Source organism: Phoca vitulina, unplaced genomic scaffold, assembly GCF_004348235.1.
Source record: "Phoca vitulina isolate PV1807 unplaced genomic scaffold, GSC_HSeal_1.0 scaffold31, whole genome shotgun sequence".
Lineage (NCBI taxonomy): Eukaryota > Metazoa > Chordata > Mammalia > Carnivora > Phocidae > Phoca > Phoca vitulina.
Window position 1 is genome coordinate 7,975,019 of NW_022589734.1, and position 24,092 is coordinate 7,999,110.

The 24,092-nt window shown below is 54.0% G+C and overlaps 1 protein-coding gene across 1 annotated transcript in view; it reads left to right on the forward strand.

Moving 5' to 3' along the window:
* RREB1 (ras responsive element binding protein 1) overlaps window positions 1–15,879 on the forward strand; it is a 127,647-nt gene extending 111,768 nt beyond the window's left edge. Inside the window, exons 11-14 of the mRNA XM_032424673.1 lie at window positions 6,379–6,543; window positions 11,512–12,342; window positions 13,700–15,027; window positions 15,255–15,879. Of these exons, the coding sequence (XP_032280564.1) occupies window positions 6,379–6,543; window positions 11,512–12,342; window positions 13,700–14,217 (1,514 nt within the window). The 3' untranslated portion in view covers window positions 14,218–15,027; window positions 15,255–15,879. The remainder of the gene's footprint in view (window positions 1–6,378; window positions 6,544–11,511; window positions 12,343–13,699; window positions 15,028–15,254) is intronic.
* The last annotated feature ends 8,213 nt before the right edge of the window (window positions 15,880–24,092 follow it).

Below are 24,092 nucleotides of genomic sequence, written 5' to 3' on the forward strand. Positions count from 1 at the left end.
AAGCAGGGGGCTTGCCTGGTGGGACCGAGAGTTCTTCCCTGTGCACCCTTGTCACCAAAATCACCTGTTCCCGCTGTCTGGGCCCCCGAAGGGCTGCTGGTGAAGGCAGGTGTTACATGTAGGTGTTTAGGGGTGCGAAGGGTCCTGGGCCCGTTGGATCACGGACTTTCATCCACTTCATCCCTTCAGCAGGATGTAGTAAGATTACCTGGTGACCCACAGGAGGCAGTGAGGAAAAAGTAGAAGTTGGTATTAAGGGATCGGCCACGGTGGACTTGCTGCTTTGGCAGGAAAAACTGCATCCCCAGTTCTGCAGAGCAGCTTTTAATATGTTGAACGTTCTGTGAAGTTCTTTTGACTCCATATATTCTTAAAGGGAATATTGCAAATTCACAGTTCTCTTTCATTTCGCTAAGGCAATCCCAGCTTCCCAATTATGGGGAAGATCAGTGACAAATAGTGGGTAGAATTTTTTTTTTTTAATTTTATTTATACTAAAATCAACAGCTGTTCTGGAGAAACACCCAGATATAATCGTATTCTAAGTCTAATGTTTGGACTTAAATTGCCAAAAAGATAGCCCCAAGTATTTTTCAAGTGTTAGTTTCTTTATGTTGATTTTTAAAGAGAAGTTGAAGAGGGTACATTTTAAGTAATTTTATACCAGGGGTACTTTGCATAGTCACATGACCATACACTCTCTTAATTCTAATTTACTGAATATTTATACAGGGTTTATATCATTGAACTAAAGGTAAATAGGGTGAGAGCCTTAGCCTTTTGGAGATTACCACCCGAATACTAATGGGTAGGACCTAAAACCCAATAGAGAATTGTATGATACAGGATTGCCAGATAAAATCCTGGATGCTAGTTAAATTTAAATTTCAGATAAAAAGCAAATAATTTTTAGTGTAGGTATTGTTTCCATGCAGTAGTGGGGAGAGACTAAATACTGAATTGTCATTTATTTATCTGAAATTCAGACTGAAGTGCTTTTAGTTGCTAAATCTGGCTTACAAGGCTTAGGACTGGCGAGGGGGCGGTCCTGGGAATGAGGCGTGAGCCACGCTCTACCCAGGTGGAAAGGCTTCATCCGGAAGTGGTGGTGATCACAGAAGCTTCCAAGAGCCCATGGCAGGCTGTTCTACTAGTGAGGGAGGTCGGTCGCCAAGCAGTCCCTGGGAAACGGGGAGGGGAGAAGAGCAAGTGGGCCGGGGTGGGGGGTGCTCTCTCTGGGCCAGTGGGGCCTCGAATCCAGGGCTCAGGTGGCAGCAAGCCAGGAGCGCCTGTCCACCAAGGACTCCACTACTGAACAGAATTTCTAGATGTGTGAAGTATATGCTACATTTTCACACTGTCATTTTCGTTTGAAATCCTGTAAGCCTGACAAAGTAAAGCCACAGTTCTCTGAAGAAAGTTCAGAAAAGAAAATGCATGGTAAGCAGGAGGTGCCCCGCACAGCAGGCTCTTGCTACCCTTTCTGGGGGGGGCACTTGTTTGTCAGCTGCAGAGCCTTTGGAGAAGTGAGTACTTCTGTTACCACTTTCCAGAAAGCAGATGGCTGGATCTGACGAGGAGCATGGCTCTTGCCATGCCCTACCCTCTGCACGCCCCTGACGCCGCCCCCACCACCCTCCCCGCAGCTGGGAGTCCTGTGCTTAGTAGAGAGCATGCACATTGTCCGAGCGTGAGGCCAGTTACTCCCGGACTTTCTCTTCCTAGCAAACCACCAGTCTCCCTAGGAGGACCGGAGTGGCTGGTACTTGCTTTCCAGGGTTCTGCCCATGTCTTGCACGTGCCTGCCAGAAGTTCCCACTTGTGAATGCATCCTTTCAGTCGCCTGGCTTTTGAATGCCAAAATGTCCTAGTTGGTTTAAAGTCTTGTAGCTTCTGAAACCAGGCAAGGAAGATGGGGGCGTCTGTTGAAGATGGAGTAGGGCGGGGTGGGCGTAAACATCCACATGTTCTGCCCCTTCTCCCTAAGCCGTTCCTAGACCCTGCGTGGCTGTGTTTGCTGCAGCCCCGTCCGTGACGCCCTGTCCGACTGTGTTCTCACTGCTGTGCCCTCCTGCTGAGGGCTGCCGGCCTTGACTTGAGGGGAGCACTCAGCGTTGGTGGAGAGACCTTCCAGAGCTAGTCTTCATGACTGTCCCACGAGGGCAATGTTGTCCACATCTTGAAGCAAGGAAATGAGTAACAGCCAGTCGTCCTGGGGGTGGGTCATGAGCGGTTGAGCCCGAGTTCAGAGCCAGGGTCACGTTCGCTGCAGCTGCCCCACACTCGGGGTGTGTGGCTGCTTCTGTGCTGACACGTAGAGAGGGTGTGCCTGCCCCTGCCGTCCTGACATGTCCTGCCATGTTCCGGTGCAGAGGACTGGCAAGGGGTTGGAGAGGAGGGGAACACAGTTACGGACCCGAATCCTAGTAATCAGCCCTAAGGGCCGCGGGACGGTACTAGCCGCACGCACGGGCGCTGTATAAGGTGGTGCCCCCTGGGCTTTGTGAGCTCCTTGCCATCCTGCTTCAGCTCGCAGGGACCGTCTCAGCCTCACCTCTGTTGCATAGTTTCATAGAGCACTTGGCTGCGCCTGGTGCCGTGTTAGGACATTTTCCATTCATCACGTATCCCAGCTGGACGGGGCCTGGGAAACCATCTGACCCACCCGCTCTTCCCACAGACTGGTGTTTTCCTGGTAGGCGCTCTGCTGTTGAAGAATCCCCCAGCTGTGTTTGGTTGCCTGGCTCTCTGGGACATGCTCCCTCCAGAAACCTTGGAATAAGATGGAGTTAAACACACCTCTGAAACAGCCCCGTAAACAAAAAGCATTCTACAGAAAAGAGGCTTTCTTTTTTTCTCTTTTTTGGGGGCTGGGGGCAGTAGTGTTAAACTCTAGCTGTGTTCCAGCCCAAAGCTTCGAGCGGTGTCCGGGTTTAGATCGCCATTAGGCAAACCGCATCCGTGTCTCAAGAGTCCGCCTCCTCCTGACCTCTTAGCATATGCACAGAGGGATCGTAACATCCGTACGTGGTCTCCTGGAGGGGCAGCGTTAGGGAGACCGGTGGGGCTTGCTGCGGCCGAGGGGCCCGTGGCTCGGGTTCTCGGGATCGTGGCTCAGGAGGAAGCCGGCGTCTGCCGTCCTATTTCATCTTCCCTGGTGAGCTCTCTGTGCACGGCTGAGCTCCCTCCTTGCACTCTCCTCCTAGCCTGTGTCCTGGGGAGCAGGGACGGTTCCTGGTTCCTTGGCTCTTCTGCCTGAGTAGTGTTGCCCCTTTGGGAGAGGACAGTCCACTGTCCCTCCCTTTTCCCCCTCATTTAGGCCACAAGCCAAGAGAATACAGAAAATGCAGTCAGCCCGTGTTTGCTCCTCCTCACCTTCCTCCTCCTCTCCTCCCTTTTCTCCTAAAATGAACGGGTCAGGACCCTGGGATGGCTGAGCCTCCCACCTCCCCCGCCCCCAGCTCTGACATTTTGGGATTCTCCCAGTTGGTTTTAGCGCCTGTTCTTTGCTAGGCTGAGGTCCTCTGCACTCAGCCTGTCCCACCTGCTCACAGGCCGCCGGTGTGAGTTGAAATCGGTACAATGTGCAGGCCTCTGCGTGGAAAGTGCTTTGGACACCAGTGCTGGTTGGCTCCTTCTGCCTTTCTGAAGGGCCAGCCTTGGCCATCTTCACTTAGCCAGCCCTGCGTGCACCTCTGTCACCAGCAGAGAGCAGGAAGCCGTCTGCGGGTGGGAAGCTGAGTGATCCCACTTACTCTCGCTGTTCATTCTTCTGCTCCCGATGGCCCCGGTGCCTGCCAGATAGCATCACGTAGTATAGGGTTTCTCTCTTTCCCTGCCTGCTCTCTGGGAGGGAAACTGGCTGGCTGACGGTTTTCACGGCTCCTGTTGGAGGTGGAGGGAGGCCGTAGGTCTTTGGTACGAAGGGCACTCCTTGTGGCTACAGGTACATTGAGAAACACCCCTGGCAGAGCCGTGACTTGTGACAGTCACCCAAATAAATGAAATCGTGTGATGCTTTCCCTGTAGGTTACCAGTCAACAAGTTTTGGGGAAACCCGTCTGATGAAAAAATACTGGAGGGGCTCATGTTTTTCTCTGTCCATGCACTCCAGAGAGCACACCGCTTTTCACAGTATAAGATTTGTCTGTCAGACAGCAGTCAAAATCAACGAGTGAGTGAATGAATGCGTAAGTGTAAGGCTTTCGCAGTGAGAGGGGGAACTTTGAGAGGCTCCTGTTAGTTGTCACTTTGAGAACCTTCTGACATCATTGGGTCGTCTGAATTTAGCACAAGAATCTGAATCTTCGTCGTGGGGCGTGAGCCTGGCTGTCCAAACCCAGCTGTAAAATCACAGAGTGAACCATGTAATGGGAAAAAGTAAGGAACTGGTGGTTGTATTTAAAATCAAGACTCCTACAGTTCCTCATCATTCAGCTTCTGACTGGTCTCACTCCCAGCCGGGTCTCTCCCTCTCAGTCTGGCCTGACTCAGAGACGCTATGATATATGATCTTGGACGATAAGATGTTATTTTTCATACTTAAAATAAAGACTGAATAATTATGAAAGATTATGTTCAATTTTTAGTGAAAAGCAAGAATAATTTGAAGCGTATGCCAAAAACAAAACAGAACAAAAAAAGCACAACCAGTCTTCATGCAGAAGCGTGATATATATATATATTTTTTAATGTCATTTGTATAACTTAGCAGAAAACACTCCCTAAGCTTTGTGGAGGGAAACTTGAAAGCAGTCGGTGGGTTCTGCTCTGCACTTGATCCTGTAGGTCCCACGTGGGGCTCCTTAAGAACATGCACTCAGGGCTTCTGGTCTCATCCCATGGTCTTTGCTGGTTCCAGGCATCTGTATTCTTAGAAAGTTCCACTGCTGATTTCAAAGCATCACCTGAAAGGGTCCTGCAGCTCAGCAGGGAAGGGATGGCCCTCACTTTGATGGCTGCTGATGCTGGAACTCGGTGTGAATGGCGCCCCCTGGAGTTGTGTGGTGCACGGTGTTCTGCTCCCTTCCCCTTGTGCTGAGCCCCACCCCCTCCGGGCACCTGGCCCAGGTGGTCTGCTCACAGTGAGTGCCTGGGCTGGTCACCTGCACGAGATCAGGCATCTGTGGGTCGTCCCCCCGAGGCTGAAGGGCCCCGGGGTCAGTGTTCCGAGGGGGTTGTGCTGGTTGACTTTGTGGCCAGTTCCTGACACGGGCGTTTGATTTTGGCCATCCCAAGGTTACGAGGCACACAGGCCAGGCTGCAGCTCGGCCGTTGTGTTTGTTAGTACACAAAGCCTGTGCCCGTGTAAAACCAGAAACCGGGACCTTAGCACTTGGGGGGGGACAAGAACCCAGTGATGGAGTAAATGATTTACCGCCACCTTCTCTCCAGAACTTCAGCTCACCCGACCCTTCCCTTGGCCCCCCCTTTTTCCTCCTCCCTCCCTCCTCGCCCTGGCTTTCCCTGCACCTCCAGCCACGCAAACACAGGACAAGTTACAGGGGAGCCTAGTCTGCGTTTTGACATATTGTCTTTACGGAAAAAAAAGGATCAAAATGGAAGGTTAAGACAGGGCAACGCAGAGCAGGGAACTCCTCTCTCAGGAGTTACCCCATGGTGGAGTGGGGTGGAGGTAGGGCCTACTCAGCCACTTCTCTCCACGGGCAGGTCTGGGGCCCGGAGCACCTGATCCCCTAACAGACTCGGTCCTGTGTGGGTCACTACGTACTACTAGCAAGGGGAACAAAGAACCTTTAATGCAAGGAGCAGGCCGCCTCCGTCTAGCCCGCTAGGACCGCAGTGAGCGCGGGCAGAGGTCACCGTAGGACTGTCTTAGCGGGTCGGACAGGAGGCGCGTTTCCCTGCTTCGGGTCCACTGTGGGCCAGGGAGAGGGGAATGGCTCCCAGGGATGTCCCGGGCTCCAAGATGCTGGTTTGATTTCCCAGCGTCGGAAGTCCTTGCCATGCCAGAAATGACCAAGAGGTGGCTTCTCTTTGTGACAGACTATAGGTGTTTCCTTGCTGTGCTCTAAAATCCCTTTACTCGCTCTTTTTTTGTTACTGTTAAGATTTTTAATTGTAATACTGTTGTTTTAAACGTCTTGGTTTCATTGTTAACTTTTAGCATTTTGAAGACAAAACCTTCATTCCACTTCACTCAGGATAAGGGAAGATATCATTTGAGTTGTTGATGTTACCGGTATTTTTTTTTAATGTGTGTGTGTGTGTGTGTGTGTGTGTGTGTGTGTGTGTGTGTTTAAAGGAAGGGGTGGGGAAGCAAATGCCAATTATCCCAGGAGAATGAATGGAAAGCGACTTTTTCTTTTTCATTGCAGTAGAAAGCCAGATAAATATATATTTTTTTTCCTGCTTCAGGTCAGAAACCCTTCCCTTGTCAAAAATGCGATGCCTTCTTTTCTACCAAATCTAACTGTGAACGCCACCAGTTGCGCAAACACGGAGTTACCAACTGTTCCCTGAGAAGAAACGGGCTTATCCCCCAGTCAAAAGAGAGTGATGTTGGACCCCATGATAGCACAGGTAGTGTGCTTCCGGGTGATGGAGAGGAGGAGAGGGACAGAGGAGGGCAACTCCGAGAGAGAGCTCTGCTAGCATGGTAGCGAACCCCAGCCGTGCGTGCAAGCACGGCCAGCTGCCTCTCCCATTTCTCCGTCAGACTTGGCAGGCGGTCCGTAGAAGTGGGCCCTGCCGAGGACCGGGAGCATGCATGCAGCAGGATGGGGCCTGGGGAAACACCGACAGTGTTCCTAGATCACTTTCCTGAGCCACTAGGGCAGCTCTGTGGCCCTCCCAGCAGACCCCTGTTCGTGCTGTGGAGGCCCTTCTGGAGGTGGGAGATGTGGTTGGGGGTGCAGTAGGATCACATCTAAAAAGGATATGAAACCCCACTAGCTTGGGGTGTTGTTTTCTCAAAGCCCAGCCTCTGCCGCATCCTACAGAGCAGGGATGGGCTCCCTCCAATGTCAGGGTATTTCAGGAAGTACTGATGCCCAGCCCTCCACAGGGGGAGGGGTGTGTGGGGAGGGGTGTTTTTCTCTTCAGTAACTCTCTTCCCAGTAAAAAACCTTGTCTTGTTTGAAAAAGCACTCTGCATGTCCTTTCTTTAATCACATCTCTGCTTGACCTGAATCCGGGTATTATTCTCATGTGCTGATAGCGCTTCCTTCCTCCAGCCCCTACAGAGCAATTAACGGCTGCTCAGTGCGTCTCCTGCCACCTTTTTTTTTCCCCCTTACAGCTTCTGTATTCACTCCTGTCCTCTATTCAGTACATCCGGCATCTCCCAAGTGCTGGCGTTCTGTGCTTCCCACCCCCCCACAAACAGATCAGAAAATTGGCTGCTGCAGGTTACCTACATACATGACTAGTTGGCCATGGCTTAGTAACAGGTGTGGATTCAGTCCTGCAGATCTCAAAAGCTTGACACGTCCCCATTGCTCAAAGCCAGAGAGGTTCTCCCCAGAGGCGTTTGTCCAAGGGTGTGATTGTGTCCTTGTGTTTCTCTCCCTCAGATGTGGGTGGGGTGGGGAGCTGTGCTGTCTGGGAGCCCCCCGCCCCGGCCCCCTTGTCCTTATCTAAGTTACAGGGGGAGAGGGGTACATCTGAATGGGTAGCATTTCCAGGAAGAGGAATTGATCCAGACCCTCTGCTTTTTCCCCCATGCCTTCCCCCAAGCCCTAGTGAAACAAGCCAGCCCCTGAACTGCCAGGTTCTTTGGTTAAGATCAAACCCTCTAAGGGCATAAAAACGTAAGCCAGTTTGCCGCCTCCTCCCCCCCAGCTTCCATTTCTACATAATTGGCTGGGATCTTTGGGTAGAGAAGGGTACGGAACCTTGGATCCCTGTGAACCAGAGATCAGCTGTTCCATCTCCAGGAAACCCACAACGATGCTGGCGAGCTCGAATTTGCTGCAGATGATCGTTCCTTAATGTTTAACAGCTGACTGCTGTGTCACCTGGTAGCCCCGAACATTTTCTCAAAGCCTGGTTTAAGAAAGCAGCTATGTGATTCTACCCATAGTGGTCCCCAAAGAGGGAAAACAGTGGATAATTGAGGTCAAGGGGAGCCGTCAGTTTCCCAAGGTGGCAGGCAAGTAAGAACCAAGTGCTGGATGCACATTTTGCATTCAGCTTCTTGAGCCTGTGGATGAGCCCAGAACCCAGGCCTCCTGCAGACATGGCGGGGGGCGGGGGGCGGGGGCGGTGCACAGCTGTAGGAGGCTGCAGGCCCAAAGCTAATCAGAATATACATCTTAGCTTCAGTTCAGCACCAAATTTTACATTGTGGGTGTATTTGTTTTTTAAATTTGCAGTTACATGAATTCTGTTTTGCCACATCCGTCAGAGCCCTACCTCTGCCCTGTCCTGGATGTTGTGTAGGGTTTCTTTAAGGGACAAAGCCTCTGGAAAAAGAAAATTCACTGAAAGCTGTAATGTGAAACCAGCAAAGAGAAAATAAATGTTTGGTTTTGTTGTGGTCACAATCCATACATAGTAAGAAAGGGGGACGAAGGGTTCAGGGAGGTGGAGTTCAGTGATTTCAAGGAGAGTTGCAAACCCAAGTGAGCATGGCGGGGGTGTGGGGTGAAGCTTGCTTTCGGGGCTCCCTCCCATGAAGTTAAAAGAGGCTTTAGAGGAAGACCATTAAAAAAAAAAAAGACAGGAAATGACCAAGGAAGCTTTTGAGGGGTTTTCTAGGCTTATCTGCCCAGCTTCAAGTCCCTAAACATGTTTTATAACATGAGTCTGACTTTTTTAATCATATACGTTCTTTAAAGAAAATATACCTTCGATTTCCCCCGCACCCACCCACCCAGCCAAGGAATGCTAACCGGGGCAGCTCTGGCTTAAAGGGGCACATCGGTCCTGGAACTAAAGCTCTCTGTTCACTTTCTCATGGGCAGACAGGTTCTCTAGCCCACTTTGTCTTTGGGGGATACTCGTGGTTCTTCAGGTGATGACTGTGGGAGCCTTCATATTTGTTGGCACCTGCACATGACTTTCTAAGTCAGCAGAAACGTGGACGTTTTATTCTGCTCCTTACGGGTGGCCGCCCTTACCAGCCAGAAGCCCGCGTGCCCAGCACCACAGGAAATGCTCTGGGGAGGCGAAACTCAGACAGGAGCTTCCTCACCAGCTGTGCCCTTGGCCAGGCCGATTGGGTGTTTAGATTGGTAGTTGGTCACATCAGCTGAGGAACATGGAATTGCTACGAAGCAGTAGATATTTCATCGTCGAGCTGACATGAAAGTCTCCACTTTCCCCATAGGAGGAGCTGTGGGTTTATTATCTCGTGCACGCAGGATCTCTGCTTCCTCGCGCAGTTTTCTTAGGTTTAGCATCACAAATGAGGGGACCGGTAGGGACAGAGAATTACCACTTAAGGTAGGTGGCATTGCTTAGAAAAGCCATCTGTTCTGCTACCTGCGTTTGAAGGTGTAGGCGGTTGAAGAAGGAGGGGATCAAAATAGGACCTGGTGTTAGAAGCTGGATATTCAGGAAATGAGAAGAGGCTAAGTCCGCTGTTGCCAAGGATCACTTAATAAGAATCAGTTGGAGTTGCTGGAACTTCAAGGGCACGGGCTGCCCTGCTAAAACACTCCCCCTAGTGGAAGTTTGGTAGAGCACAGCCAAGCCCCCTTTTGTTCACCAGAGGAAGTGAGTTGGCCTTTCACAGGATTTAGGGTGAGCTCTCCATTACCCATGCTAACTAAGGAAGGGCCCAAGAGTGAGAACAATCTAAGATTAGCATATTTACTTCGGTTTGGTTCCAGAATTCATCACGATTTTTTTTTAAGATCATCTTAAATATGTTCTACCATGAACTTGAAAACCCATGTTCTTTGGTGAAAGCTATAATAAACTGTAATAATAAAGCTAAGTAATGAAGAGAAACAGCCTAGAATATACTGGGACAAATAGGAAGTAATCAGAGATTAAGTCTTTTTTTTTAAAGAAACTGAGCATTCTATACTTAAAGACTTTATACCAAAATTCATTTAATAGACGCTCCCTATTGGGATGATTCAAGAAAACGAGTGTACAGTTTTTTTGTAGAATAAAGCCTAGACAGTGTGTATATTTCAGGAGTCATCTTTAAACTTGTGGATAATGTATAAAAATCATTTATTGATACATTTTATATTCACACCATAAGTATTTGTTTCTTTCTGAAACTTCTTGAGATACTCAAGTAGTGCCTGTCTTAAAAGGCACAATCAGAATAAAACCAATGAAACGATGTCAGTGGAAGTGTAGATGGTTGTAGGTGAGCCAAAAGCCCCAGACAGGTGTGACCGTGGCAAGGGTAGGACCAGCTCCCTGAATCGATCAGGTGACTCAGACTGATGGGCACAGGTGGACATGGTGATATGTCTGGTCACATACGCGAGGGGCCGGCTTAGGTGCCAGAATGCGCTGGCTCAGGCACTGTAATCAGAGATCTGGCATGAGGAGGGAGGTACCTCTGACCTGGGTGCCACGAAACCATGGATTTTGTCAGCCCGGTTGTCGGAGGAATTTGAGTCCCTGCAGTAATAAATTGGCCACTGGATCGATAATTAAATAGTAGGTCTCAGCAGACAGCTTCACAGTCTTAGCACATAATGAAAAAGTCATTAAGTCCTCCTTCAACCTGAGTGGAGAGAAGACGGTGCTCCTGATAAGTTCGGCGTTATTGGTGCTGCCTCGGTGCCATCCCTTAAGGTCATTAAAAACTGGTAGACTTTCCACATTTGGTTTTGCTACGGAGGGTGGACAGGTAGGAACAAACGAAGAGCTAGGAGGTGTTTCCACTCACTGCGTGGGGACCTCACAGCAGCGAGGGAGGCCTACAGGTGTGCATGCATCTCCTTCTCCGCCTCGAACTCTACCTGGGAGTTAGCCGGCAGGCGGGAGCGCGTGTACCATAGCACAGAATACATGCTTGGCGCCATTTTCTGTGAGACGCTCATCAGGTACTACGTTCCGGGAGTGGTCCTGTGTATGTTGCATGTTTATATAATCTCTTTGCACTGGAAAAATAACTTTGACAGCTCCGCTTCCTCAACCTCCCTAGTGCTGCGTGTCTCTGGAATGCACAAACTCTCCTCTCTCGCCGATCCTTCTGTCTGTGCTGCCCTGAGTCGCTCACACCTTCCTGGGGGCCTGAGCATCCCTGTGTGTGGCAGTGGAGGGCACCGCTTGGGGGGCTGGCGGGGGCAGTGGAAGGGGAGGGCCAGAGCTGCAAGAGCAGCTGGTCCCTTGACCCCAACCTGTGTGTATGTGGAGGCTCCTTTTGCCTTTCGTGAACTAACCCCAGGTTCACCAGGCCTTCCAGGGATGCGAGTGGGAACAAGGAGGGGGGTGGGGATGGGGAGAGGCATCCTCGCTGGGTTTGGCATACAGGCTTGGGGGCCGGGTCCAGCCGAGAGTCCCAGTGGGGCTCTTGGAAGGGGCGAATTGGGTGGCGTCGGGCCTCAGCCTGTGCCCCTGTGCTCGCTCCCGCAGATAGCCAGTCGGACGCAGACACGCCAGCGGCGGGGGGCGAAGTGCTGGACCTCACCTCCCGCGAGAAAGAGCAGCCGACGGCCGAGGGAGACCCTGAGCCCGGCCAGGTCCAGGAGGAGCTCCCCGCGGAGGACGTGCCGCAGGGAGCGGCCGCGCCCCCCGGGGACGGGGAGGAGCAGGGAGCCGGTGAGAGCCAGGAGCACGACGACAAGCGCGGTGTGGAGGAGAGGGACGAGGACGCAGACGGCCCGGAGGAAGACACCGTCAGCAACAAGAGCCTGGACCTCAACCTCGCCAGCAGGCTCATGGGCTTCAAGCTGGCCGAGGGCGACGCGGGCGCGGCGGGCAGCGGGGGCCCCGCCCCGCAGGACCAGAAGCACGCCTGCGACGTCTGCGGCAAGAGCTTCAAGTTCCAGGGGACCCTGAGCCGCCACAGGAAGGCCCATGGCCGCGAGGAGCCCCGGGAGGACGGCCCGGGCGCCAGCGGAGGAGGGGCCGAGGGCCCGCTGCCCGGCCCCGCCGGGGCCCCCGCGCCCGAGCCGGAGGAGAAGCCGGCCCAGCCGGAGGAGGAGCCCCCGGCGGAGGCGGTGGCCTCGTCGTCGTCGGAGGCGTCGGGGGAGAAGCCGGGCGAGGAGGCGGAGGGCGCCTCGGACGGGGAGAGCGTGGCCGAGAAGAAGTCCTCGGAGAAGAGTGACGACGACAAGAAGCCAAAGACGGACTCCCCGAGAAGCGTGGCCAGCAAGGCAGACAAGAGGAAGAAGGTGTGCAGCGTGTGCAACAAGAGGTTCTGGTCCCTGCAGGACCTGACTCGGCACATGAGGTCCCACACAGGTAAGGGGCGCGGGGGGGCCGCTCCGCTGGCGCGGGCTCCCTCGGGCCACCGCGGCCTGGAGGAGGCGCCTCCCCCCCACCGGGCAGTGAGGCCGAGGCCCTGGGCTGAGCGTGCGCGGGGCGGGGCCGTGAAGCCGCGTGAACTAGGAATCTGACTGGTGGTTCTCTTCGCGGTTGGAAGGGTCACGGCGGGGTCACGGCAGGGTCCTCCCTCCCGGCAGGGTCACGGCGGGGCGGCCCCTCAGCAGAGGGCGTTTTGAGAGCTTTTTGGTCAGCCCTCTGAGCCACCATCTTCCTAGCTCTAGAACGGGGATGAGGGCTGCCCTGTCCCATAGAAGCATCTAGAAGCACGTGGGGGCTGGGCGTTTGGGGCCCGTGGTGAGCCTGGGAAGGACTGGGGGGTGTGGCCTGGGCAGCGGGCGGTAGGGACAGGTGCTCTGCGGTGCTCTGCGGGAGGCACCGGGGCTCCGGCCAGAAAGCCGCCGCACATGCGCACAGCCAGGGGCTTGGCCTTTCCCGGCTCTGCGGCAGCCCAGCTGATGTCACCGAACAGGAGCTGCGCAGGCATGTCAGGGTGGCCGTGTTCCACGCATGTCCTCGCCCCTTCTGGAACTCGCCACCTACAAACCCTGAAGCAGGGGCCATTGTTCGGTAGAAAGGAGGAGACCTATCGGATGTACTCATAAAGCCAAAAGATTAAACCTATCCCACCCGCTCCCTCCAAAAACAAAACTCGCCTAGCGCCTACATCTTGGTCTGGGCGCTGCTCCTGCGCCAGCCGCGGTGCACACATTGTCCCCGCATGCTCCTCGCCCCGCCGCGCGGGCATTAGGAGGGCTCCGAGCTTGGCTCCCAGCAGAGAGAGATTCTTGGGCTCCTGGCAGGTGATGCTCTCAGCTGCTCTCAGCCCAGTGTTTGTGAGCAGGAGGGAAAGGCCCAGCTGCTCCGTATCCGAAAACAGAGTATCTGGTGCCTTTGAGGAGGTGCCTCTGTCCTGCACAAGCCGCAGAAATGGTGCCCTGTCCCTGTGAGAGGGGCCCCTTTGCTGTCCTCCCCTGAGGTTCTTTTCAGGCCAGTCTGGGTGTCCGTGAGGCTTCCACCTGGGGACCCCGGTGCCTGAATCAGTATGAACAACCTAGTTGGAGAGACGGAAGGGAGAGAGAAGCCGAGGCTGGCCCCTTACATTTCTGCTTCCTTATTTTGCCACTTCAGACAAACAGGAGGGTTTCCTCTGAGTCGGGGCGCAGGGGGTGGGGGGGGCAGCGGTCCTGGCCCCTGTTACTCTGTGTAGCACGGAGAGCTGGAGGCTGGTGGCCTTACTGTTAACAGACTCGACGTCTTTCTCCCGTCACTCCAGGAGAAAGGCCATACAAGTGTCAGACCTGCGAGCGAACCTTCACCCTGAAGCACAGCCTGGTCCGCCATCAGCGCGTCCACCAGAAGGCCAGGCACGCCAAGCAGCACGGGAAGGACAGCGACAGGGAGGAGCGGGGTGAGGAGGACAGTGAGAGCGAGTCCACCCACAGCGGCAACAACCCCGTCTCGGAAAACGAGGCCGACTCAGCTCCACCAGCCAGCAACCACGTGGCTGTCACCCGGAGCCGGAAGGAGAGCCTGGCCAACGCCACCAAGGATCCCGGCCGCAGGGAGGAGCGGGCGGCAGGGCGGACGGCGGGTGCCGGCCAGGCTGAAGCCGGCAGGAGTGCTCCCAAGGCCGCTCCAGCGGGCAGCCCCAAGGAGCAGGCGTCTCAGGGTGACCCTGACCCGGAGAGCCCGGTGGCCGTCGTGCAGGACCTGCCAGAGCTGCAAGGCAAGAGGCCCGCCCACCCCATCCTGGCCGCGGACGGTGCCTCGCCACTCCTGGGGATGGAATGACAGCCCGTCGTGTCCCCCCACCAGCACACAGACGAAAGCCAGCAGAGCAGAGTGTCCTGAATCTGTATTTCATGAGGTTTCCCCAGTGCCCTTCAGCTGTAGGGGAGTGAGAGAGAGAGAGAGAGAGAATGAGAGAGACGCGAGCAGGAGGGGGCCGTCCCGCCCGGTGCCATATTCTTACGTCTCTGCGCAAGAGACGCAGCGTGCACACTTCCAGTGCCTTAAGTACTCACCAGCCCTTCGGTGTCAGCCTGGGTGTTGTGTTTCCCCAGAATGACTTTTTGAAAAACAAAGCAAATATTTTAATGAATTATTTGGAGAGGACCTTTTCATTTAAGCATTAACGTTACCTTCTGTATTGGTGTGTGTGAGCTTGTTCTTGCGAATCTGTGATAGTAACGTATGTTCTGTGAGCTGGAAACAGAAGAAAAAAAAAATATGCCCTTGGATACCCATAGCCAATAACTGGAAGAAAATGATGTGAATTTCATGTAAATTACCAGAGGAAATATGGATAAGATGTTCTTTTTTTTCTCAAATAGACCTTTTTCTTGTTCTTTTTGCTACGGGCGGAGCTGTAATTTGGTCCTCGGTATGGCGGGGTGTGGTTGATGAAGGTTTCCAATTTGGTGCCAGCCAAAACCAAGAAAGATTCGAGCTTCAACCTCGTACGTGTTTTCAGCGTTAGACATGGTATTACCGTTCAAGTTTCGAGACATCCATTCTTAACTTCCAGAGAAGAGTTACGCTGGCAACTTTAGCCTATGGAGAACATGCACAGATGTCCTGTATCTGATTTCCCCCCTTTTGGTATATGTATTATTAATATTATTATTATTATTATTATTATTAGTTCATCAGTTTGCTGGTCTCTGCAGTCAGCAGAAACAAATGGGCAATATTTGTCCAGGGAGACCTGGGCTGCCCCCGGGTCCCCATGTGGGCATCTGCCCGCAGCTTTCCTTGCCCCCCCTCCCCCCACTCCCGGGTGGTAGCTCTTCTACTGTACTTAGACAAGCTTTCTTCCGTGACTGCAGAATCCAGCGGGGGCCGGGCTCCTGAACGGCCGGCCGAAGAGCAGCTCAGAGAGGGGAGAGCAAGGGTGCACGCACCCGGGGCTTCTGAGAAAGCCAGGCAGCGAGAAGACCTGCCCCTCACCGGTCTTCCTGCCAAACCCAGCCCAAGCCTTACCCGCCTGTGCTGCTGTCGTTTGCAAAGCGAGGAAGTACTACTACTACTGGTAATGAAACTGCACATGCAAGATTGGAAGATGAGGAATAGATGTGTATTTACCTTCCTGTGACGTGGGGTTGGTGCTTGAAGCGAAACATGCTGTTTCTAGTGTTCCTGAAATAGCCTGAACCCCTGGGTGCGAAAAGGCAGGATTTTTTTTTTTTTTTTTCCCATGAGCATCCCATGCAGGCGATAGAATTCCCTCACTGTAGCCACCAGCAGTAACAAGAAATATTTCCCTACTGTAGCTGAGCTTGCGTTCAGCGTCCTGTCCCTCAGCCGAGACCTCTAGGGCACCCGAGCCTTGCGCTGCCAGGGGCCTCCTGTGCTGCTCCACTGGCCAGACCCGCTCGCCTTACCCTGGCCACCCCTCCTCCCCGCATCCCAGCCCCTTCCGCCCCCTCCCCGAATCTCCCCCCTCTGCTGACACTCACCAACACACACACACACACAGACCCTTTTCTCCCCACTTCCTTACCGATTTCTCGATTTCTAGTGGCCAAAATCCCAACTGCCCAGACTTCAAAGGAAGATCTCTATTCTTTTGGGATAACGACGCATGATCTCTTTGCATGTGAAAGGAAAAAGGTTGAGGTATCTATGACTTTTAACTGTATTGGGGATGTCTGAACCCGAGGTTTGATTTACTTTAGATGAATACAAATCAGAACCAATGATCCCGTTATCACTTTATATACCCAGTGTGGTTTGCTTAGTTAAAAAACCAGTTCGTGCATCCCTTCATTTTTTTTTTATGACGATTGTTATTGTTATTTTTGTTGTTGTTATTACTTGGGGTATCTTGTGTTTTGTTTTTCCCTGCAGCTCTCCACACTAAACGTCGCAACTCTGTGGAGAGAAGCCATGACTTAGCGCGTGGTGAGATGTAGCAGGAATGGGCCCGGCCACGCGGCCAGGGGCCATAGCTTGCCATAATCACTGTTGATTTAAAGCTTTATTTAGCCTCCGTCTGTACCCTCGTAGTCGATAAGGTCTTGCCACATTTTATTAGTGAGGTTGAGAAATGTATTATTTGTTTGTCGTTCTCCCTCCCCCCTCCCCCAATATTAAACTGTGAAATTTGTGATTTGTTTAAACTCTGGGTGAATCATAGTTTAGTTTGCATGTCCAGCTAATTTGTTTCTATACATTTTGTTTGATTCTCTTTCTCCTTCTCTCAGGGCTTTTACAAAAAAAAAAAAAAAATAGTATATATATATATATATATATATATCCATATATATATATATATGGATCTTCTGAAAAGTTTTTTGAGGTGCAAGTGTTTCTCTTGTTTTTCTCTTTGATTTATGGACACAATGCTGAGATTCAATCACTACATGAAACTCCTGGCTGTGAACACAAAATAGAAACCCCGGGGCTGTTTTCCACACAGCCCGGGGGGAAGCTACGTGACAGTCAGATGCCAGTTTCAGAAAAGATGCATCGTACCTTCTTCCACCCTCTTTGTCTCTGTCCTCTCTTTCTTCAAGAAGGAAGTTGATCCCAGTGATTTCAGCCCATGCATTAAACAGGAAACAATAATAAACGTGTAGAATTCATATTTTTCTAAAGGGAACTTAACTGCTGCTACGTGTTATGTACAAAACCGGTTTATGCCACATGAACAGAATCACAAGTTTGGTTTTGGTACTTTTGGTTCCTCTTTGTATTCAGTTGTATAGTACTTCCAAATTCAGAATGAGAAGAAAAGCTGTTCTGTATCAAACCATCTAAGCAATAAATGTTATATTTTAAAAATGGCAAGATTGCCGGGCAGCCAGCCGTCCTGTGATTTGCTGTCATCCCACCAGCTTGTCCGCCCTCCACACCGCAGGCCGCCGGCGTCTGGAAGCATCGGGGAGGGGGGACCCGCATGCCTGCTCCCCGACTCGGGAGGTGACGAGCGTACTGCTCTGGCAACCGCCCAAGCCAGGGATTGTGTTTTCTGGGCAGCACCTCCTGGGACGTCCACTCTGCCTTTTCCTCCTCCTGCCGGTTAGAAGGGGTTGCATTGCCCCTGGGCGCGGGAAAACCCACGCAGAGGGGAGGTCTGGCATTGTGAAGTTACAGACGGGTAGACAGCCGAATCTTCTAAGCCAGGACTCAAAAAGCATCTCCGGAGGAAGCTGGGTTCGAGGCGAAGTAACTGTAGACAGGCCTTCAAACGCATCAACCATGCTATCGGTCTAAGTGCCAGGTCACGGCAAGACGAGTCACAGTGCTCCAGTCTATAGGGCTTCCAGGGTCCTCTGTTGGGAACCCCCCCGCCATGCACACACAGCCCTCCCTCACCAGCCCCAGGACACTGGCCGCAATGCTAACCGGGGGTCCTGAACTTGAATTAAATAAGTTACTTGCTTATAACTTGGGAATGATCAGAGCGTAACTAGACAAGCCTCCCCAGTCGTGGGGCTCGGTGCCACTGGCCACCAATGAGCAGCGTTTACAGCCCCCTCTCCCCCACCACCGTGGGGGGAGTCATTTTCCCGGTGGGATTTGGGTTGCACCTGCTCCGTGTGAAGAACTAAGGGGCAGCCCCTGGGGAGCGCGACAGAACAGACCCAAGGGCACAGCCCTGTGGGAAATGCCTCCACCCCCCCCCCCCCCCCCCACCAATGGCCGTGCGTGGAACACAAGCCCCTGGGTCCGGTTGCTTTGGGAGAAGGCACATAGGAGGTGAAAAGGTGGGATTTATCAAGAGTTGCACCTGTTGCTTCAGGAGCGTGTCTGGACGGCTGCCTCCACCATGGCCCTGGAGCGCCCGCCCTGGCCCCTGGGGAGCGCTCACTGCACACGCATCTCTAGCGTCCCCTGGTGCCCTCATCCCTCACTCACACGGCGTGGCAGTCCCATCTCTGTCCCAGGGCTGAGCCTGCCCCAGGCTTATGTGCCTGGCTCCCGGCTCCACGTGGCTGGAGCCCTGCACAGACCCGCGAAGTCCATGTCCCGGTGGTGGCCAGTTTTCCAGGCCACTGTTCTGGAAAAGGAAGGGAGTTAGCATGTGCAGACTGGACATTTTTGACAGAGTTTATTTTTTGGCTCCCATAGAAATTTATATAATGAGTTTCACTTAACCATAGTCTGTTTATTAGGAAAAAAGTTGGGTGTGGGTTTTCTCTTCTGTTGTGTCTTCAAAGAATCCTGGTCCAGCACAGGTAGAGATTCAGGTATATACCAAAGGCTGTCGTAGCCAGAGGCCCAGCTCCTCATGTTTCAACCCTCTCCTGGACGTTTACTTTCCCTATTGGAAGGGGGAATGAAAGGAACTTAGTTTACTATCAGTTTCACAGGGGCGCCTGGGTGGCTCAGTCGGTTAAGCATCTGCCTTCAGCTCAGGTCACGATCCCGGGGTCATGGGATCGAGCCCCACATTGGGCTCCCTGCTCAGCGGGAAGCCTGCTTCTCCCTCTGCCTCTGCAGCTACCCCCCCCCCAGTTGTGCTCTCTATTGCTCTCTCCCAAATAAATAAATAAAATCCTTAAAAATAAAATCAGTTTCACTTCTATAGCTGTCCAAACGTGGCTGAGGCCTGAGTGTTTTAGCTGTCCGTCCCTTCCCGGGATCCGGTGAACATTGATTATGCGTTTATTCAACAAAGCTGTTTCCTGGGCAGCCACTGTATGCCCGGCACTGACCTGAGCACGGGGAATACGGCAGGAACAAAACAGATCTCTTTCCGTGTGGAACTTGGGTTTTAACAGTGGCAGACAATACGCAGACTAGCCGAGGAGGATGCAGAGTTAGTGAAAGTCCGAGGGGAAGAGGAGGCCATGGGGGAGTGGGGCCAGGAGGGATGGTGACCAGGGAGGTCTCAGGACAGCAAACAGCAAGAAAGTCACCCACGCAGGTGTCTGGGGAGGGCTCCTGGAGAGCAAGGCATTGGGGGAGGCTGCCGGGCCCTGCAGAAGCCCTGTGACTGGGGTGGGATGAGCAGGGGGTGGGGCAGCGGGGCTTGTGGGCGGCATGTGGACTGTGGGATGATGGGACAAGGGTGGACCCAGGGAGGCCACCAAGAAGCAGTCACACTGATGTAGGCCTGACGTGGTAGCGGCTTGGAGCAGAGTGGTGAGGTGGAGACGTTGAAAAGAGGTTGGGGTCAGGGTATATTTTCAAGGGGAGCTGACAGCATTGGACAATCCGTCAGATCCGGCAGCTACAGGGAAGTCAAAGCTTGGAGAGTCCACCCAGAACACATGGGCTCAGAGCTGAGCTGTGATGTCCAGACGTTCAGAATTCACTTTTTTTAAATAAAGATCTCATTTATTTGAGAGAGAGCATGAGTGGGGGGTGGGGCAGAAGGAGAGGAAGAAGCAGGCTCCCCGCTGAGCAGGGAGCCCAACGTGGGACTCGATCTCAAGACCCTGGGATCATGACCCAAGCTGAAGACAGACGCTTAACTGACTGAGCCACCCAGGCGCCCCCAGGATTCACTTTTAAAAGAGGAGGCTTCACAAGTGTCCATCGACAGATGAATCGATAAAGAAGATATATCGGAATATTATTCAGCCATAAAGAAAGAAAGCTTTCCACTTACAACAACATGGATAGAACTAAGCAAAGTAAGTCAGTCAGAGAAAGACAAATACCATACAATGTCACTCATATGTGGTATTTAAGAAACAAAACAAGCAAAGGAGAAGGAGAGGCAAACCAAGACACAGACTCTTCACTCTAGAGAACAAACAGGTGGTTATCAGAGGGGAGGTGGGTGGGGGCTGGGTGCTGAGGACGGAGGAGCCCACTTGTCGTGGTGGGCACCGGCTGATGTATGGAAGTACTGAATCGCCACATCGTACACCTGAAATTAACATACACTATATATTAACTGTACTGGAATTAAATTAAAAAATTAATTATAAAAATAAAAATAAAAGAGGGGGCTTCAGTCTTGAAAATTAACCTTGGTAGAGGAAATGAAGAAAAAAGAAAAAAAGTCCTTAATTCTTTCCATCCACGCCGCATAAGCACCCCATTTCTGGGAAGCGGGTTCTCCTGTCCCTGTGACCAGGACCACACAGGTCTTTCTGCAGTGGGTCCCCAAAAAGACTGCGGCCTCCTGGCCAGCATGATTTCCTGGCATGCCCCCGGCACCCCGACACCCGCCGCTCACGCTCCCCCGGCCCGGCGCCCTTCCTGCCTGTACCCCGCGGGGCACGCTGCCGTCCGGGGCGAGGGAAGAACAGGAGGCCGTGCCAAAAGGCGGGGGCACCAGACGAGGGGTCCTCAGCTGTCCTCGGTGGGCCGGTTCCCCGACGGGGAGGGGGGCCTTAGGATGTCAAGCTCTGACTAGCCCCGGGGCTCTGCCCAAGCAAAACCAGCTTTGACGGGCTGAGGGGACGCTAATGCAAATGGCCATGCCCTCGAGTCCCGATGGCTCTCCCGGGAGAGGCTGAGTCCGCGGTCACAGACGCACGTGGACGCGTCGCTGGCCCCTGGTGCCGGTCGCTCCCTCCTATGGTATCTGCTTATCTGATTTGGCCACTCCTGGAGGAGGGAAGGAGCTCTCTGGAGGGCAGGCCCGATCCCTGACCGGCTCTGCCCAGTGGGTCTGTCTGGGCTTGACCTTCACGCACTTGATTCCGAGGTCGGTGCTCCTGACCCGCAGGGCGACCAGCCCCTCTGTGCCTTGAGGATTGGGGTCCAAGCAGGGCACTTGTCGCTGTCTCCTCTCCCCTCCCCCCCCCACTCCAGAAATGACATCAAGGAGTACTTGCCTCTTGCCCCGGATCTCAAGCTAGAAGAGCGCGCATTACTGTGTGTGATAAAACACAACAGAAAATGTACTTTCTTCTCCTTTTCCAAGCACACGGGTCGGGGGTATTAAGTGCGTTCGCATCGCCGTGCAAACACCACCACCATCCACCTCAGCACATTGCATCTTCCCAGACTGAAACCGTCCCCGATCAAACCCCAACTCCCCCTCTCCCCTCCCCCAGCCCCTGGCAGCCACCGTTTTACTGTCTCTGTGAATGTGACCCCTCTAGGGACCTCAGAGAGGTGGAAAGAACATCTCATGTTTGAAAGAGAATTTCATCAACACACGTGTCCCAAGAGCCCGCTAAGTGGGAGCTTGGACGGGGGACAAGCCTGCCTGCATGGAATTTATCCGGGTAGCACAGGGAGGGGAGCCCCCAGCCCCTGGGGGAGGGGTCCCAGAGGTCAGGTCCCTCTGCCTGAAGACACAGCTAGCGGTCTAACCCCCGTGTCAGAGGGGCAGGGAAGAGAAATGGCCAAGAGCCAGGTCGCAGGGCAAGCCGGCGGTGTGCAAATCCCAGCTCTGTCTCTTAGGCCTAGTGAATGACCACGTGCCTCAGTTTCCCCATCCCTAAGAAGGGGATAAGAATAATGACCTGCCTTGTGGGATTGCCGTGCAGACTAGAAGAGCTCGGAATGGCACCTGCTACCAAGTAAGCGTAGCAGGAGAGTCCGAGCCGCTCCTCACAAGACCGCTGCGTCGGTCGCCGGGGAGGCGAGGGGGCAGAAGGTCCGCAGGGCACCTTCATTCCACAGATGTTGCGGGGAGCAGCCTGCCAAGGGTTTTGCGGGGAATGACCGAGCTTCCAGCCCCTGCTGGCTCCCTGGAGGAAGGGGAGCCGGACAAGCAGGGAAGGAGCTCTCTGGAGGGCAGGCCCGATCCCTGACCCGCTCTGCACACTGACTCAGTCCCCAGGGTCCCAAGTCAGCCCGGGGCCCCAGAGTGCACACGTCTCTCGCTCTCTCAGCCACGTGGCCTTCTCGAGTTTGACTGAAGGACGAGGAAGGGCCCCAAGAGAGTCCTGGGGGCCCCCCACCTGCCCCTGGGCCACCCTGCTCTGCTGCCCGGGGCTGGGGAAACATTGGGGCCCGGTGGGGGCCCGACTTCGTCCAACCAGCCTAATGGGCCCAGAAAGCTCTGTGGTGCAGTCACCGGGCCACTCCACGCCACAGGCCTCACGGTGGCCTGGGACGCCACCGGGCCTTGGTGCGCAGCAGACGTCCCCCCAGTGGAGTTGCTGGGAGGGAGGCACCTCGAGCTCCTCCTTCACACCACACAGCACCTTAGGAAGGGCCCCCCTCACAGCCTCCGCCGCTGCAGTGAAGGCTGGGGTCTGCCTCCCCCCGGGGCCTGCTGGGGGCGGAGTGCAGACCTCAGACCCGCGATGAGGTTGATCCCTCGCTACCTCGCAACAAGGAGCCCCTCAGGCCCACAGACCCCGGAGTCAGCCTCCGCCTGGCAGCAGGAGCCCCGGGGAATTGGGTGCACACTGAAGTGTGAGCGGCCTGGCCAGAGCCCGAAGCTGGGTCCCCGAGAAGACGTCCCTGCCCTGCACTGCAGACACAGCTGGGGGCTCACGCTCAAAAGAAAGAAACCATCTCAGGAGGAGGGAGGCGGAGCCCAGATGGGATTTAGAGTGTTTGGATTCTGGACCCTTCTGGCCTCAATGCCCCCAGTCCCTGCTTCCGCCGCGTGATGGGTTCACACATAAGCCTGAACACACAAGCCACCCCAAAATCTGCTCTGGAGTTTCTGCACTTCTGTCCTACTCATGGATGCCCACGGCTCCCTGAAGGGGCCAAGAAGCAAGAAGAAGACTCCAACGTGCCCCGGCCAGCCAGCTCCCCGCTCCCAGCCTGGGCGCCAAGCAGCCCGGGCCTCTCCTTTCCCAGCACCAACCCCCCCTCCCCGTCCCCCCCAGCAACTCCCCGGGAGGCCGCGAACCGGAAAGGGCGACCGGGTTTATTTTAAACTGAAAATTGAAGGTTGTTCTTTAGCAACAACAGAACAGTCCACTCGGATTCTAGGCTGCCAATGTCAGGGTCCTAACTAAGAAACCAGCGGGCTATCCTTTCCCGTTTTACTTTTAGGGAAAGAAGCCACAGCCAAAGGCGGCAGGGACGCGTCTGGTCCTCGCTGTCCCCTGCCCGGAGCCGGCCTGGCTGTCGGGGCAGGAACTGATGCTGTGGGCCCGGGGGGGGGGGGGGGCAGGAGGGGGGCGGCTGGCTGCTCTCCAGCCCCCTGTCCGCGTCCCCCGGGGCAGCTCCTGGCTGGGGCTTTGAAATCAAAGCAATAGCTGCTCAGTGCAGAAAATTGGGGAGTCACAGGACAACGGGAAGAAAAAACTTAAAGCAGTCATCTCGCTGCTTAGATACTATTTGTATTCATTGAATACTGCCGTTTTAGGGGGCCCCACTTATTTTTCCTTCCTCGTCCGGGATGTGTTTATGCAGCCATGTGCACACTGCGGTGTTCCTGTGGTTTTCTCCTCGTCGTCACCCACACCCAGGGAGCTGGGGAGGAAAAACAGTCCTTGCCGTCTCAGAGCCGAGACAGGGGCTGAAATGATTTGCCTGCCGGCCAGCTCGTTGGTGGCCTCGTTAGGATGCCATCACCCGCCAGAAAAACCCTAAGAGAGATCGCGGCTGTCGTGGGGTGCTTGTGATGGTGCGCGTTGTCCCCCGAACACCGGGAACACAGATGTGACGTGAGTGCCATCCCGGTGTCCTCACGGTCACTCCGCGCATTTCTACCTCTTCCTGCTCTTTCACCGAAAAGCAAACGCCACCAGGACGTAGGGTCAGGGTCGGACCCTTTGGGCTGGGCTCTGTGGGGACGGCTATTCTCTGCACCATGAGGTGTCTGCTGGGGCAGGCCGTCCTGG